This window comes from Chelonoidis abingdonii, chromosome 3 (genome assembly GCF_003597395.2).
Source record: "Chelonoidis abingdonii isolate Lonesome George chromosome 3, CheloAbing_2.0, whole genome shotgun sequence".
Classification (NCBI taxonomy): Eukaryota; Metazoa; Chordata; order Testudines; family Testudinidae; genus Chelonoidis; species Chelonoidis abingdonii.
In genome coordinates, this window is record NC_133771.1 from 22749769 (window position 1) to 22766706 (window position 16938).

The 16938-nt window shown below is 43.6% G+C and overlaps 1 protein-coding gene across 1 annotated transcript in view; it reads left to right on the top strand.

Annotated features, from left to right (window-relative positions):
* Positions 1 to 1162: 1162 nt before the first annotated feature.
* Positions 1163 to 16938, top strand: part of SDC1 (syndecan 1) — a 31908-nt gene continuing 16132 nt past the window's right edge. Inside the window, exon 1 of the mRNA XM_032774137.2 lies at positions 1163 to 1319. Coding sequence (XP_032630028.1) covers positions 1263 to 1319 — 57 coding nt within the window. The 5' untranslated portion in view covers positions 1163 to 1262. The remainder of the gene's footprint in view (positions 1320 to 16938) is intronic.

Sequence of the window (16938 nt, forward strand, 5' to 3'; positions counted from 1 at the left end):
TTATTTAAGCACAATTTTAAAATTTATTAAAAACACAAAGTGCAGCCGCACAGTTCAAAATAAAATCAAACTGATGAGACTGCCTAATAAAAAAGATGGTAAGAGAAGACTGTCCTGGGCAAACAGTGAAAGGTGACAGGCAGCCCTCTGAAAAGCACTGTATGAAAAGCATGATTTAATGACGAGTTCTATGTGGGCTGGAAAGCTTGTCTCTCTCACCAGCAAAAGTTAGTCCAATAAAAGAGATTACTTCACCCACTGTCTCACTAGTAAAAACAATGCAGTAGTGGCTCTCAGTTTTTGCAGGAGAAAAGAAAAATGATTACAGGTTTGTAATATCATTTGATCACATGATGTGGGAGCGACCATATGTAATGACTGTTCACAATTAGATCTAAGGGGGGGAGGGAATTGCGGCTAAAATAAATAATAAAATTAAAACATCACATGGTAAAAGGCTGATTAAATTCACTTCGAAGTTATTAAACAGGAAATGCAAGATTCAAAATGCACATTTTGAGGGGGAGGAAGGAGATAATATTTTATTAGACCACCTTCTGTTTGTGAGAGAGACAAGCTTCTGAGCCACACAGGGCTTTCGCAAGTACTTTCCCTCCATCACTTGCATTAGTGTGTTGTTTCAGACTTTGCTTCCCTATTGGTACCATGTGTCAGTTTTGTAAAAATATTCACTAGTGTAGCATTTAAAAAGAAAAGGGGAAAATGGAGGTGGGTGGGGGGGGGAGGAGAGGCTGGAGCGTGCTGGGGTTTTCCAGACTAGGTCTGGGAAACTGGGTGTGTTTGTTTTTGTATCTAGAGAATGAAATGTTTGGGGGAGAAACTATTCTTATGCAAAGTAAAGCTGGGAATGAAATAACAGGCTAACTGGGAGAACAATGCAAACGCCGATTGCCCGCAGCTAAAAGGAGGTGTGAAATCAGAGGGTTGAGCAAGATCTTGCGTAGGTGATGCAGGTAATGATGAGGCAGTGATTTCGTTAGGAAACAGCCCTTGAGGAAGCGCTATTAAGCGCTGATTGCTTGAAGGTGGGGGAGCAGAGGGGGGGCCTGGCAGGAGTGGGCGGTGCTCGCCCTGAGAGCGGTGCCTGGAGAGGGCGGGGCTCCGGAGGAGGGCGGTGAGTGGTGATAGGTGAAGGTTGTTACATTGGCTGTATTAGAAGCCGGAGCTGGGCTAGGTCGGCTCCTTGCAGCTGAGCGAGCACGTGAAGCGGAGAACCCGGGAGCGCCCGCCAAGGAAGGAGGATGATAAACGTGTCAGCGGTGTGGTTGTTAGCGCTCTTCTTGCAGGCAGCGTGCTCGGTGAGTCCGGGGGCTGCCCTGGGGGGAGGGGGCCATGTGTTGTGCCCGATCGCTGGCGTGCTGTGCCGGGGGGAAGGGATGGGATGTGCAGAGGAGGAACAGGAGCTGGACAATCGCCCTCCCGCTCCCAACTCCTCTGGGGAGGATCAGCCCTTTTGTACCCTCCAAAGTCTCCCTGAGCCAGAGCCGGGCGTAGCCTTGGCGCTCGGTTCCCCGTGGGGGAGCAGAGGCTGTGAGCCGGGCGGGCTCTCGGTGCTCCAGGCCCCTGGAAACGGGCTAGGGGGAGGGCTGGTTGCTTCGCTTCACCCCCTGCATTCAATTACCCAAAACGGCTCCATATGTTGCGAGGCTCCCAGTCCCGCGCTGGCAGGAAGCGCTCTCCGGCTGCCTTGGCAGGAGCTGCTGAGTCTGGCGCAGCTGCCTCCTTTCAACAGGTTATTAGAGCCGAGCCGCACCCTCCCGTGCCCCTAAGGGCTGGCTGACACCCAGGGCTTCCAGCGCCTGCTGCAGCCCGCCCCGGCGGGCTTCGTTCAGAGCAGCCCCTGCATCCTGGGCGCCTGGTTGGAGCCGTGCTGCCCGCGCCCGAGCCCTTCGCTCCCCGGCTCCTGCCCCTCCTCTGGCTGGCCGGATATTTGCTCTTGACTTTGTGCCGCTTGTCCGCGCGGTGTTTGCTTTCCGCGGCGGTGACGGGCTCCCGCTGGTCCCGAGCTGGCTAAGATGCCAGCTGAGCGCCAAGCCATGCGCTCTCCTCCGCCCGGCGTGGAGCTCTGCTGGCAGCTGAGAGGTGGCGGCTGCAGGCTCCCCACGCGAGGAGAGACCTTTTAAAAAGACCCCTCATGCAGCCGCCTGGTTACAAATCAAACTTGGAGGCAAGACTTGCTTGGCAGAGGCGGGGACGGCTTCGATCAAACGCCATGTCCCTCTTCAGGACGGGGGGTGGGGGGGAGGAAGTCCGCTCCCTGCTCCCATGGGCAGGGCTAAGCTATAACCTAGTTTAGGTCCTTGCTCTGGAATGGCCACTTAAAGCTAGCGTGGAAATGGGAAAACTTTCAAGAGTGCTCCCAAATCAAGTTTTTACCGCGTACTAGTGCTTGCTCATGCTGTGGCGCTAAAACAGAAAATCATGTGGTTGTAGTTTGTTCCCATGCCTAGACCGTCTTTCATATTAATTTTAAATAAAATACTTAGTGGCTAACATGCCTATTTAAAAGAAAAAAGCAACTTTCCTTAATCACACTGCTTCAATGTCCTAGTTCCCTGCTGCCTGCCATGTTCCTTGCTGACTTCAGCTTCTGCAGAAAGCATAAACCTGGCTTCTACTACAGTGAGTGTAGCGTTTATTCCATTGAGTTGATAGTACTAATCTCTATATAGATCATCAATTTATCAGGGCACCAGTATGTGCCTTCCCAGTGGTGGATTAATTAAGATGTTTTAACTAGGCTCTCTGTAAATCAACATTCTCCTTAACTACCCCAGTCAAAGCTTTATTGGGGGGGTCAAAGATTTTTTAAATCTCCTCTCTTCCCCCCAAAAACTCACTGCAGCCTTAAAGAGATTATTTTCAACGTGGGCTCCAAATTTGAGTGGATTGGAGTAACCACTTAGGTTCTCCCTCAGATGGCTACCCATTGTAGCCACCAGATGTCAGCACTGTAGTACTCGCTTCAGTGCTGTTCAGTCTCTAGTTGGCAAAGTAGTCTACAAAGCATTTCAGAAATTAGGTTTTGTGCCTATGATGGTGGCATAAGCCATTCCATAGTAGACTCTTTTGGTCTAACTTGAATGAAATGGAAAAGTACTGACTCCTTTCATTAAAGTGATTGTAAACACTCACTAATCCATAAAACCTACCTCTCACTCAGGCATGTGTACCCACTTCATAAGTCACTCGGGGTGACAGTGAGTTAGTGGCAGAGACAGGACTAGAATTACCCAATTCCTGGCTCCCAGACACATACTTAGTCAGTTATGCCTTGTGCTTTTTCACACAGAACTCATACTATTTACTGAGCATGACCAAGCCTATGGAGTGCCCACTTTCTCCCATCCTATAAACACACAGTATCTGGATCTGCACTGTTTGTGTAGTCTCCTTCCTCTCATGGCATATCCAAGGGGAGGAATAAAGTGTAACATTTTCTCTACCAGGACAGAGCAGTGTCCCTAGCTAAAATGCCTGTCCTGAAAACTGAACTGTCCCTCCTTGGTTGAATTTCAGATTTTTCCAGAAATAAACCAGAAAGAGAAGGGAAATCTACAGTAAAGGAGGCTACAGAAATTGTGAAATGGATGTTTGAAAGCCCTTCAGGGTAGGAGAAATCAGAGTACACTTATGTACAGGCGAAGTACTACAGAGTTCTCTAGATTATCATAGACATCAAAAGCAAAGGGTTGTGGTGAAGAGACCCCAGTAGCTCTTTCATATTTAGGTAGGGACAATCTCTGCAGTCCAGCTGCTGCTTCATATCAGTTAACTTATGTGACTTGAACTCTAGAAATCTAATATCTGTATTGGGCCTCAGAACAGTAGATGTGGCCCAACCTTTGGAAACTAAAACAGTGCATTTTATTTCTGGGAATAACAAATCCTGTCCTGGCAGAGATGGCTTGGTAGAAGTGATCGTGTTAACAGCACTTTTACTGGCAAAGACAAAGTACAGTTGGAGTCTGGCCAGCTTTTGGGCCACCGTTGCTTTGCTGCCATAGGTTCTCCCTTACTACCAGACCCTTATCTGTTTACACATATCTGCAGGTCATAGATATCTAGCATTAACCTGATAACAGGAATACTCTAAACGAGAAGAAACCAGGATTTTAAAGACAATTCACCAATGGCAGAATCAATGAATGAATTAAGCAAAATGCGTCAGGCAGCAGGCAACACATTGGTGACTCAAGTACTTAAATGACTTCCCTTGTAACTGTTGGCCCGTGCTTGCATTTATTCTGTTTAAATGAATGGTGCTTAGAACCAAAGATCAAAGTTGGTTTTCCTCTCAAGCTGCCCTTGTCTCAGAAGATGAAGTTTACCTCAGGTAATGGGTGTGGAAAGCATAGCATTGCTGTGTAGGCCTCTGCCTGCTTGGGATCCCAGCTAGTATGTTATGATCCCATCCCCGATGTGCTTGTTGCTAGCAGTTTTCTAGCTAGTTCCTCGCCCACCACTCTGAGGAATGAGTTGTAAAAGATGCTTGGGGTTCACCTGATGCAACTATGCAGCCATGAGAGCTGCTTGACAACTTGTCTCCTTGCCATGTTGCTGCATGATGCCACAGAAATTGATTTCCTGTTGGTATGTTGCCAGCTTTTTGAGCTCTGCCCACAAGGAGAGAGCAGGGAGTTTTCTTCTGTCCTTGGAGGAGGTGGTGCTTTGTTACTCAGGACAGTAAGATGTGAGCACAACCTGCCCTGCTCACTCCCTGTAAAGTGTTGGGGTGGAAAGTGAGAAGGGCCTGAAGCTTAGGTGGACTATGGAGGTAGAAGTAGAAGACTGTTCCTGGCATTGCTTAAGGGGACTTGTGCAGTAACTGTCCCTTCCTGTGGGCGTGGACATGTCTGTACATGGCTCAAGAACCCAGGATGGACCCATCTCCCCATTGGCTTTCTGAGACCATGCTTCATGTTACTGCATGGCCCTTGCACTGCTTTGCCTGGCCACACATTTGGAAAAGACTCCCCTTTGATAGAGCACATGATCACAGCAGTGGTATTTCTGTCCAGCATGCATGGGTTGTGCTCATCCTGGGTTGTTTGGGTTTATTTAATGAAGTCAGTAGCCTGTGATATTTTAACTGGTTGGTAGCCATGTGGCAATGTTAATCTTAAAACTGCTGCATGAACAGTGTATCCTGACAGTGTAATACACTTCATAGGACCTTAGCAAATCTCTAGCTGTGGCTACAGGAGGGCATGCTGCAATCCCTCTCCAGCCTAGTTAGGGGAAACTGCATTAGCAACTTCCATGGTCTAAAAACCATGGCTTCTAAAGGTGGCTAGCTAGTTTTGATTGGTTCCCCGGTACAGACATGCTGAATTCTACAGTGGAGGCTAGCAAAAGACTGGTAGGGCTGGAATGAGCCTCTCTCTGAAATGGCTTGCAACACTGAATACAAAGCAAAGGTGAGATCACTCTGAGCTGTATGTCAGCTAATGTCTTATAAGGAAACTAGCTAGTCCAGCTTTCACATTAAATCTGTATAACAGATTCCTCCTTATACACAAACTACCTGTCATGAATAGGACTTTTCCATGTGAATGTCCAGCTGCTGATGTACAACAGGTGTAAAAAGTTGGGCCTTCTGTGGTCTTAAGCTCTTCCCAGGTGAGGGACACCAATGTAAGCATAGTTCTTAGTCACTTTGTTCTAGGATGACTTACCTAGTACTACTGAATAATTAACACTTCTAATGGCAACCCTGGGAAGCTGCTGGAAGCTCAACAGTTCTCTAACAGCCTGAGACAAGTTACAGCAAGTGTAAAAAAAAACCTGTAAATCTTCTCAGATATGAAGCTGAAATTCTGTGCTTTTAAGTGCACTAACCTGAATTCTAGCTAGAACAAAGCTTATGTATGCTCCACATTAAGCATGTCTTTCAGCGTGTGGGACTCATTACTATTGAAATAGTTGTCCTTAACTAAATGCTGTAGGGGCTCCTCCCGTACAAACCTAGCTTGATGTGATTCCTGGTGTCGAAGTTGGACACTTTCCTCTCAGAGGACACTAACATTAATGGACTCCAATATTCCCTCCCTATGTGTTAAGCCTTCATTCTAGTTTAATTCAAATGTTAATTTGTGACTGTTTTTAGAAAGGCTGAGGTAGGTTTCTGCAAGAGTTCCATGATGATGAACACTCTCCTATGAATGGAACACTAAATATGAAACTTTCTGTGCAGAAAAGACAAATCTGAGTTGTAAACACAGCAGTTCCCAACCATAATTAAAACCCTGTTCCCTCTTGATGTACACAGGACCTAATGCTAGCAAACAGTGTTAGTCTTATAGGTCTTATTCCTGAAGTCATGCTATGTGGTTAAGTTGTCTATGCACTCAGGTGGAACAGAGTTCTGTGTTGAGAACTAGAGTACCTAACCATCCTACTCACATAATTAATATGCCGTATAGGCCAGGTCACAACTCTTCTATATAACTGAACAATCCAGTTGCAGATAAAACTTGGAGAGAATAAAGTTGACACATGAGCATTTCACTTTTTATCACCTGAGTCCTGGTCATAAAACTTGCCTTCATCAGAGACTTTTAATAAAGTAATCCAACTTTTCCAGTACTACATGCTAACCTAGCATTTTTCAATAAAGTTTTGTTGACCTATATTTTTTATATTGAATTTGAGAGCCTCATCTACTGTAGAGCTTCCTTGATTTGAATTTAAGTCAGTGACCGAAACTTTCAGTTGTAATTGCTGAACATTAGGCTGTGAAGTAAGTGATCTATGATGCCTTTTGAAGTCCATGAGCATTTCTGAATGCTGAGCACTTCTGGATATTAGTCTACCTACTTGGTGTGTAATAAGGATTTTGGTACCTACGCTTGGCCTACTGTAGAAGCACATTGTTTCCTCAATATGTTTGACTAGCCAGTCCATATACCATTCTAGAAAGCTATCTGGATATGCTGAGTTAATCTTTATCTGAAAAGCTAAAATGTGGCTTTCATGTGTAGCAAGATCAGCACAGACCTCTCAGTACTAAGTTAAGAAGCAGAGTGATGGAGGCAAACATCTGACAAAACTCAGAACTATGGCTGAATTTCAAAGTTCTGAAGTTGAATATTGGGGTCTGAAGTGCTCTTACTACATCTCTTCTCCCTTCCTGCCCCCCGATAACCTGTCCTAGTGGAATCTCTGGCTTATTGAATCAGTGTGTAGTTGGGAATGTAACTTCCTGTTGAGTCACTGAAACTGTAGTCACAACTGGATCCTCAATGTTACACTTTTATGGCTCTTCATCCTGTCTAAAACCTGGAAACCCTTCTGGGGCTGTCCTGGCTTAAATGAAGCAATAAAAACTTTTTGCCTGACTGAACATCTGGGTGTATTGCTCTCCGCAAAGCAGAAGGGAGGAGACAGATGTTACTAAGTGATTCACTTACATCAAATAGATGACTGTGTTCCAATGGCACATCATATCTTCCAATGTTATCTTCTGGTCTGTGGTGTCTGAAAGCTTTCCAGAATGAAACTGGTTATATCAAAATTTACATGAGGAACAGGGCACAACTCTGGAGTCAATGCACTAGCCATCTTCCAGTCAATGCTGGGTTTTTTGGTTCCCTTTTTGAAAAGGGTTCCTGAGGTCATCTTAACTGTAGTAGTAGGCAATTGGGAAGAAACTATAGCAAAACAGAATTATGAGGGTGAAATCTAATTTGGGGAAGAATCAGCACTGCTTTTGTAAATAGTGAAGAATTCTTTGAGGGTGTCCATTGTGGATCAGGGTGATCCAATTGATTTACTGTCCTTCACCAAAGGCTTTTACAGTCATCTCCTGGATCAGTAACTGGCTTAAAAGAATGTCCCATTCTAAGAATGGGAAAGACGAACAGCAGGGGTCCTCCAAATATCTGTACTGGGATCAGTGCAGCTGAACACTTATTAATCTGCTGAAAGGGTAAACAGTGAGGTGGCAAAACTAGCAGATAGCAAAGTCCAAAACTGACTGAAGAGTTATGGGATCTCACAAAACTGGGCGACTGAGCAACAAAATGGCAGATAAAATTCAACTTTAAGTACAAAGTAATGCATGCTTGGGGGGGAGAACATCATAGTACACGTGCAATGGGTTCTAAATTAGCTCTTGTCACTCAAAGTTCTTGGCACTGCTGTGGAGTGTTCAGAAAGTCAGCCCAATGCACAGCAATGGTCAAAAGACTAACCTTGTTAGGAACTATTAGGAAAAAGAAAACAGGACAGAAAAATATCATAATGCCACTATATCTGGGTAGTTAATAGGCAGACCATGGGCCAAATCCAGACCACCAGATGCTTTTTGAACAGATCGCAACATCTTTTTATTTACTTATTTTGTGGGAGGCAGGGGGGCCATCTTTCTCTGGAGTTTGGATCTTGACAATACTTTGACACACAATCGGTTACTTATGCACTATATAAATCCATGGTCCACCCACTCCTTGGGTTCTGTGACTTTCTGGTTGCCCCATCTCCGAAAGGAAATAATGGAACTACAGAAGGATTAGAGAAGGGCAACAAAAGATGGTCAGGGATATGGAACAGCTTCTGTTTGAGGGACTAAAGGATATGGTTGCTTAGAGACTATTAAGGAGAGTAAAAGCAGCAAAGAGTCCTGTGGCACCTTATAGACTGACAGATGTTTTGGAGCATGAGCTTTTGTGAGTGAATATCCACTTCACCTGCTGCGTTTACAGATCCAGACTAACACGGCCATCCCTCTGATACTATTAAGGAGAGAGGTGATAGAGGTCTATATAATCATGAATGGTGTGGAAACAGTGAATAGAGAAGTGTTTACGCTTCTCGCCATACAAAAACCAGAGGTCACATAATGTAACTAATAGGCAGCAAGTTGAATACAAACAAGAGGAAGCAGTTTTCACAATGCACAATTAACCTGTGGAACTCATTGCCAGGGGATACTGTGATGGCCAAAAGTATAACTGTTAAAAGCTGGATAAGTTCATGGAGGATAGGTCCATCAGTGACTATTGGCAAAGATGGTCAGGGATGCAACCCCATTCTCAGGACCCTAAACCTCTGCCTGTTGGGAGAGGAAGACAGAGGAGCTCTCTCCATAATTGCCCTGTTCTGTACACTTTCCCCATAAGCTCTGGTAATGACTACAGCTGGAGATGGGGTACTTAGCTAGGTGGGCTGTTGGTCTGACTTGGCATTGCAGTTCTTATGCTTCATCTCTTGTGGGTTCCTTTTTTTTTTTTTTTTATACTGCAACTTCTGCCTCTTTTTGAGGAGAGGGGAAAAGACTGTCAGATCCATTGGTTTTAAGTAGTCTTTGTCCTATACACCAACTTAAGGCACTGGTGAAAGGCGAGGGACAAACTGACAGCAGTGGCTCGCTAGCAGGCTTATAATACTCTACAAATCTTGCTTTGCCTTTCACTGAGGCCCTGTCCTCTGTCAAATGCCACTCATTGCCTTAAGTGCTTAATGGCAGGAACAGCTGTCTTGAATTCTTCATGAATTAACTCCTGGGGAAGCTAAGGTAGTTCTGAATTCACTGCATGATTATGGCATGTCTACAATGCCCTGCTGTGGAAAAACTTACACTACAGATCTTGGCTCAGATTTTTGGACCAGGTGATGTCTGCATTACATATTACATGTTGCTCTACCAACCAGCTCTCTGAATATACCAGCCTACACATAACAAACACAAAGCAGTCCACTAATGAGAAGTTACTAGCTTTTTCTCATCAGTTCTGAGAAACCACACTTTGTCAGTTTTTGCCTGTTTATAATTACATGTGCCAAAGGACCATGTCTCCTAGACAGAATAGAACTTGAATTGTTTTTCTCTGAGGATATGCAGAACATGGCGGAGAAAGAAAATCAGGGGTCATTAAAGCAACCAACTGAATATTTCCGCTAAGTTCAGAGGCTGCATTAGCTTTCTCTGACTTAGCTCAGAAAGCTTAATACGGGAAAGGCTGTCCCAACTGACACACAGCTCAGACAGCAATACACATACCAGTTAAAGCCAGGCAGTAGCACTAACTCACGTTGCATCCAGAGATTACTGGAGGAACAGACTATATAGAGGTCTGGGGGTGGGTGGGAAAGAACAGAGGCAGTTTACCATATGGAGAGCAAATGGCTGTTCATCTGGAAACTGTTAGTGTAAGGTCTCTTGTAATGCTGCTACTTGAAAACTACAGTGACTTTGCTGGTGTCTGCATGAGCTCCTCTGGGATTGTGTAGTTGCCAGTCCTTAGAAGAAAAATACCCTGGTTCTTTTTGGTCTCAAAGCAAATTCATAACTTACTGACAATCTCTCTCCTTCAGGCAAAGTAGTGTTAAATGAGGCACTAATCATAATGATCTGTCAGTCCAGTGTAGTCTTCCAAAGTGTGGAGCAACAGAACTAGATTGCAAGTCACATATCTTACTGAAATAGTGTCAATCCCCCTAGTAAACTGAATTTTATTAGAATTTTGGGCAATTACTAGTCTCCTACATTAAGAGATGTAAGATGGTACATGCTGGAAGCATATCTGTTTACAGTTCATCTTGCCTTATTTCTTGTCACATACCTCATTAAGTCATACAACCTACATAGGAAGGCAGTTTTAAACTTATTCAGATCTTGTGCCTGCATGATATTTGGAGACTGACTCTCCAGTTGCAAAATAGGAGCTTGGGTAACTTGCAGCTCTGGCAGCATATTTCTGTGGTAAGAAACAAGCTAAAAATACTACTCCCCCCATCTGCTTTGTATTTCTGTAACTAAGGAAGTATGTCCCCATTTCAAGAACTATGGGTCATCACAATTGGGTTTCTGTTCATTCTTCCCAGTTCTGGTTTGCCTGGATTAGGGGCAAGTCTCTTCTTAGAGAATAGCACACATGGGACAATTGTGTTGGCAGCACATGTAGTAACCTTCTGTCTTTAAAAAGAACTAAGCTATGACCTTTGAAGTCTTAACTGTGGATGCTGCTGTTTCTGCACCTGTATGTAGGATGCATAGCAATAATCCAAAAGCTAGTTAGGAATGGGGCAGAATTGTCCTGGGGTGCCTATGCGGAGCTTAGTGGACTAACAGCATAGTTTGAGTAGGGTCACTCTTGCTGCACTCGACACTATAGTCGGAGTGGTCAAACACTGACCATCTGAGCTGCATGTGATCTTCAGAAGTTTGAGAGCTGGGGTTTGCCAGCTGGAGTGGGGCTTCAGTCCCAGGGGGCATGCCCACCAGGGCTTGAGTGCTGCTCCTGCTGAAGCCCAGCACCCTGGGAGGCATGTCATGTAGGGCAGAAGCCCAAGTTTCCTCACTGCCCCTCTTCTCACTCCCAGTTTAGTAAGTGAAGAATAGGGGGTGTCTTCAAGCCACACTTTAATTGTAACAGCCTCATGTCAAACCTGCTATAGCCAGTCTGTCATTGGTAGGCACTTAAATTGATGACTATGGGGCTTTTTCACTTAACTACAACAGATCAATGTGCTTAAATGGCACCTATGTGAAGTGGGAAAGTATTCTGGGCTTGCATAAAACATCAAACATGTCACTATACAACACTAGCTTTTTTTAATTTACAGAAGTCTGAATGGCAAGCTTGCCAGCTGTCTAAGTATAAAACAGTTGAGCTAAAAGCTGATTCAAGATAAACCAAAATCTCTTGGGTTCTTCCATTAGAGTAGGACAACTGTATTTTAGCTACTCTTTACCTGAGTATGGAGGCTCAAACAAGAGGTCTGTATCCTGGAAAACTTGGGCAGTGATGAATGGTCTTCTAGCTCACTCTCTTGCATCAACTGAGTCATGGCCTTTAACAGAATAGCTGATAGTTTTTGGTTTCTTAAGCATTAAGTTCAATTATTCTTCCCACATAACTCCACTACATGGTCAGACCTTTCGGACCCTCTTTACAGCTTCTGTTTTTAAACATTTAAACAAATTCCTTGTGCTCAATCCCCATGTCCTATACAAATCCTGTTCAGTTGTTAGATGGACACTGGGGTTTTGGCCTAAACTGTCACATCTATAACTAATAGCCAACCAACTGTGCTGTCTCACGATGGTTGCTGTATGTAGCCCTTCTAAATGACCACATCTGAACTGTGCTATGCTCTTCCTGAGAGCCAAGAATCCCATGTCTAGGCGAACACATTAAAATACTTAACTTTGGTGCTATAACTACAATATCTCCATTCTAAGATTCTTGTTAACATGAGATTGAACCAGGGATAGCAATTTAATAGTGATTATGGACCTTGCTGTACTTCCAGAGCACCGACTTAGTCACTGAGATGCTTGGATCTTAGTCAAGCCTTACAAATGCCTCTGGAAATTGCTTGATTGAAGTTTATAGTGTGGTCTGTTTGTGGGGCTGTGCGCTGAGCCTAGCAGTGTGCTAGGCAAGGTTCAGAGTTTAGCCTGCCATCCTTTCATCACCAGTCCTTTTGACAAGGGAGTAGAGCTAACTCCTGGAGAACCAGGATTTAAAAAGCCAGCTCCTAAGTAACCCAAGATGCTAGTGAATAAGGGAGTCTTGTGAGGGAGTTCAGCAAGGGTACATGAGAGCCAGGTATTTAATAAACATTCTCTAATTAGGGCAATAAACTCCCCCTCCAACAAACCCCCCAGCAAGAGTGTTGCTGGGCTTCTGCCTGAATTATTTTTTCAGGGTGGTGGTTAGCCAATCTAATGCACTGAATGCAGCATGTGTGATTACTTTGTGGTGTGGGCAAATAGTATGTGTGGATTTGGTTCAAGCACCTCATGGCCCTCAGACTGAGTACAGTATCTTCAGACCATAGTGCAGGGACACAGAAGTATGTAGAAACTTTGGGTGTGGCACTGTTCTACTGTGCCCCAGAGTCTGACAACCTCTGTGCTGTTGAGGATGAAAGTCTGAGGGAAGGAGAAAATCAAGGTGTAGTGGGAGGGAGACTTATGGTATCCTATTGCAATAAGGAAGCATCTCTTGGGGAAGGACCCTGTCTCCTATTAACGGTAATGGAGGATTTGATTATTAAAACATAGCCAGGTTTCTCTGGGATAACTGCATGGTGAATTGCCTGCTGAATTCAGAGGTTGTGGACTTCTCAAGACTTCTTGACAGACTTGTGTGCAATGCTGGCATGGAGCTAGTGGGTGTGGTATGTGTAAGTGACAGGGAGGGAGAGAGAGAGGTGTCCTGGAGGCCAAATTGGGGCTGCTAGGTCAGAGACTAAAGTCCAGGACCTCCATGGTAGCATTCTCTGAAGTGCTTCCAGTTCCCCACACACGCCCATTTACAGGTGGAACTGCAGCATCTGAATGCATGGATGAGGTGGTGGTATTCAGAGGAGGGGTTTAGGTTTATTAGGAACTGAAGAACCTTTTGGGGAAAGGAGGAGCCGATACAGGAAAGACTAGCTCTAACTAAACCAAAGTGGAACCAGACTTCTGGCATGTAAAATTAAAAATCTGACCTTTTTAAACTAAGAGCTAGGGGAAGGCTGACAAGTGTGTAGGAGTTTGTCCAAACTCTATGCTCCTACCTTAAGGGAGGATTTATTATATGGGATACTGTATATCCTAAGGAGCAGGGGTAGGGTGATCAGATAGCAACTGTGGGGGAAAAAAAACAGGTGCCTGTAGAAGAGTCCCAAGAAACAGGACTGTCCCTTTAAAAACAGAACATCTGATCACCCTAAGAGGGGAGAAGTTAACCTTTAAATGAGTCCTAGTCAACTACATCACAAGAAGAGACCTAAATATTGATACATTTTTAGAAGTGCTGGAGTACAAATGCTAAAAGTCTAAATGCAAAGATGGGTGAACTTGAGTACCTAGTATTAAATGAGGATATTGATAGAATAGGCCTCACAGAAACTTGGAGAGAGAGTGGGACATCGCAATACCTGGTCACAAAATATATAGGAATGATAGAAGGCTGGACTGGTGGGAAAGTAGCACTGTATGTGAAAAGTCATAATCAAATAGACTAATCTTAAATTAATCAAAGCATACCATAGAATCGCTATGGCTAGAAATTCCAGATTTGAACAGTGAGTGTAGAAGTAGGAATATACTACCAACCAGCTGACTAAGATGGTGACTCATTTCTAAAATGAGATCAGAAGCTAAAACAGACTGATAATAGGAGATTTCAATTCCCTATATTGACAGGGAACATGTACCTTCAAATGGGATGCAGAGATAACATTTCTGGACACTATAAATGACTACTTCTTGGAGCAGCTAGTTCTAGAAACTACAAGGGGAGAGGCAACTCCTGACTTAGTCCTAAGGGGCACACAGGATGTGCTCCAGAGGTGAATGTAGCTGAAATGCTCAGTAAAAGCAACTATCATGTAATATCTTTTGGGGGAGGGAAATACCAAGGAAACCCACTACAGTAGTATTTAACTTCAAAAAGTGGAAGTACACAAAGAGGCTATTTAAATGGAAATGAAGAGGAACAGTCACAAATATCTGCAAGCTGCATGGAAACTTTAATAATAATAATAATAATAATAAAAAAAAACCCTGACAGGCTCAAATGTGTGCCCAACATAAAGTAAGAGAACCAAAAAGGCACCAGGGCTAAACAGTAAGAGGCAGACTTCCTTTCTATTTTCCTCAGTAGGATTTTCCTTCCAACTTTTAAAGGAACATAAATGTATAATTAGGCAGGCCAAAAAACTTGAAGAGCAACAAGCAAATAACACATTAACAGCAAAAAAGTTAAATGTAAGAAGCAGAGAGCCTGCCAAACTGAGGCCACTAGACAGTTGAGAAGTAAAATGAGAACTTGAGGAAGGTGAGGTGAAGCTAAATGAATTCTCTGCATCTTCACTGTGGAGGATGTGAGGGAAATCCCCACACTAGAGCCATTCTTTTTAGGTGACAAATCTGAAGACCTGTTCCAGATCTAATCGTTGGAGGGAGGTTTTGGAACAAATTGGTAAACCAAGCAGTAAACTACACAGATGGTAAATTGAACAGACTAAACAGTTTACCAGTTGGTTGGTATTCCCTCAGTTCCTGAAGGGACTTAAATATGAAATTGCAGAACTACTAACTGATATGTAACCTCTTACTTAAATCAACCTCTGTATCAGATGACTGGAGGATAGCTAATGTAATGCCTTTTTTTTTTTAAAAAAAAAGCCTCTAGAGCCTATCCTGGAAATTATAGGTCTGTAAGCTTAACTTCAGTACCAGGCAAATTGGTTGAAACAATAGTAAAGAACAGAATTATCAGATGCCGAGAAACATGTTCTGTCAACATGCCTTTTTGTGAAGAGAAATTACACCTTTGAAGGGGATCCCAAACATGTGGACAAGGGCAGTGGATATTGAGTACTTGGACTCCTAGAATATCTTGACACATTCTTCACCAAAGTCTGTTAAGCAAACCAGTCATAGGGTAAGAGGGAAGATGCTCATGGATCAGTAACTCCTTAAGGCAGGAACCAGGGTAGGAAGGGTTTTCACAGTGGAGAAAGATATAGTGGGCCCCCTAAGGATCTGTATTAGAAGCAATGCTGTTCAACATGTTCATAAATGATCTGAGAAGGGGTAAACAGTGAGATTGTATTGCCTGCAAATTTTGCAAAATTACTCAAAGTCCAAAGCTGACTACAAAGTTACAAATCTCTCAAAAGCAGGTGAGTGGGCAAGAAAATAGCTGATGAAATTAAATGTTAAGTGCATAGTAATGTACATTGGGAAACATAATCCCAGTTCTACATACCAAAATGGTGGGCTCTAAATCCTCCATTACTATTCAAGAAAGCTGTCTTGGAGTCATAATGGATAATTCTCTGAGAACATCTGCTCATTTTGCCACAGCAGGCAAAACAAACAACTGTTTGGAACCATTAGGAAAGGGATAGATAATAACAGTAATGTCACTATAAATCCATGATATGCTCACACATCAAATGATGCATCCAATTTTGGTCCCCCATCTCAAACATGATAGATATTGGAATTCAAAAATACAGAGATGGTCAAAAATTAGGCATAGGGAACTGCTTTCATGTGAAGAAGAAAGACTAGGCTGTCATCTTAAAGAGAGGTCTATAAAATTTTGAATGTTATAGAGAGTGAATGGGGAAATATTAATTTTCTCCTTTGCATAATACAAGAACCAGGATAATCTGAAAATTAATAGGCAGCAGGTGTAAAACAAAATACACAGAAGTGTTGCTTCTCACAATGCAGAGTCAACCTGTGGAACTCATTGCCAGGGGCTGTTTTGAAGGCCAAAAGTATAACTAGGTTCAAAGAAGTATTTAAGTTCATGGAGGATAGGTCCATCAATGGTCAAAGATGCAATGCCATGCTTTGGGTGTCCCTAAATCTCTGACTGCCAGAACCTGGGATTAGACGACAGAATGGATCATTCAACAATTGCCTTATTCTGTTCATTCCCTCTGAAGCATCTGGCATTGGCCATTGTTGAAAGACCAGCTAGTGGGATAGGTGGACCACTGGCCCAACCCAGTATGGCCATTCTTATAAGTGGCTTTGAGACAGCACTTTTGAGTGAAACAGCACTCGATCAGCTAGTCTGACTAGCTCAAGTACTCTTCTGCCATAGAGTTGCATAGTTTACCTTAAAGCAAGGAGAGACCTGCACATAAGATTCTATAGTAGTAAGCAAGCCTGGTACTGACTGTACTTAGCTGTGAATGAAAACTGAAATGGGAAAGAAATATTCCTCTCCAAGATCTGGAAAATGGTACAGTGAGCCCTGGTCTATGTACACCCTTTGTCCCAGTATGACTCGTGCCTACAGATGTGACTAATTCTTACACTGGTACGATATGCATCCTGATAGTGCTGTTATACCAAAGTTCATGTTATAGGTTATTCCCATAGTGGAAGGGGAGTATTCTATACTGTAGAAGCACCTTATTGGGCCACATGGCAGAGTGGATACAGTGGTA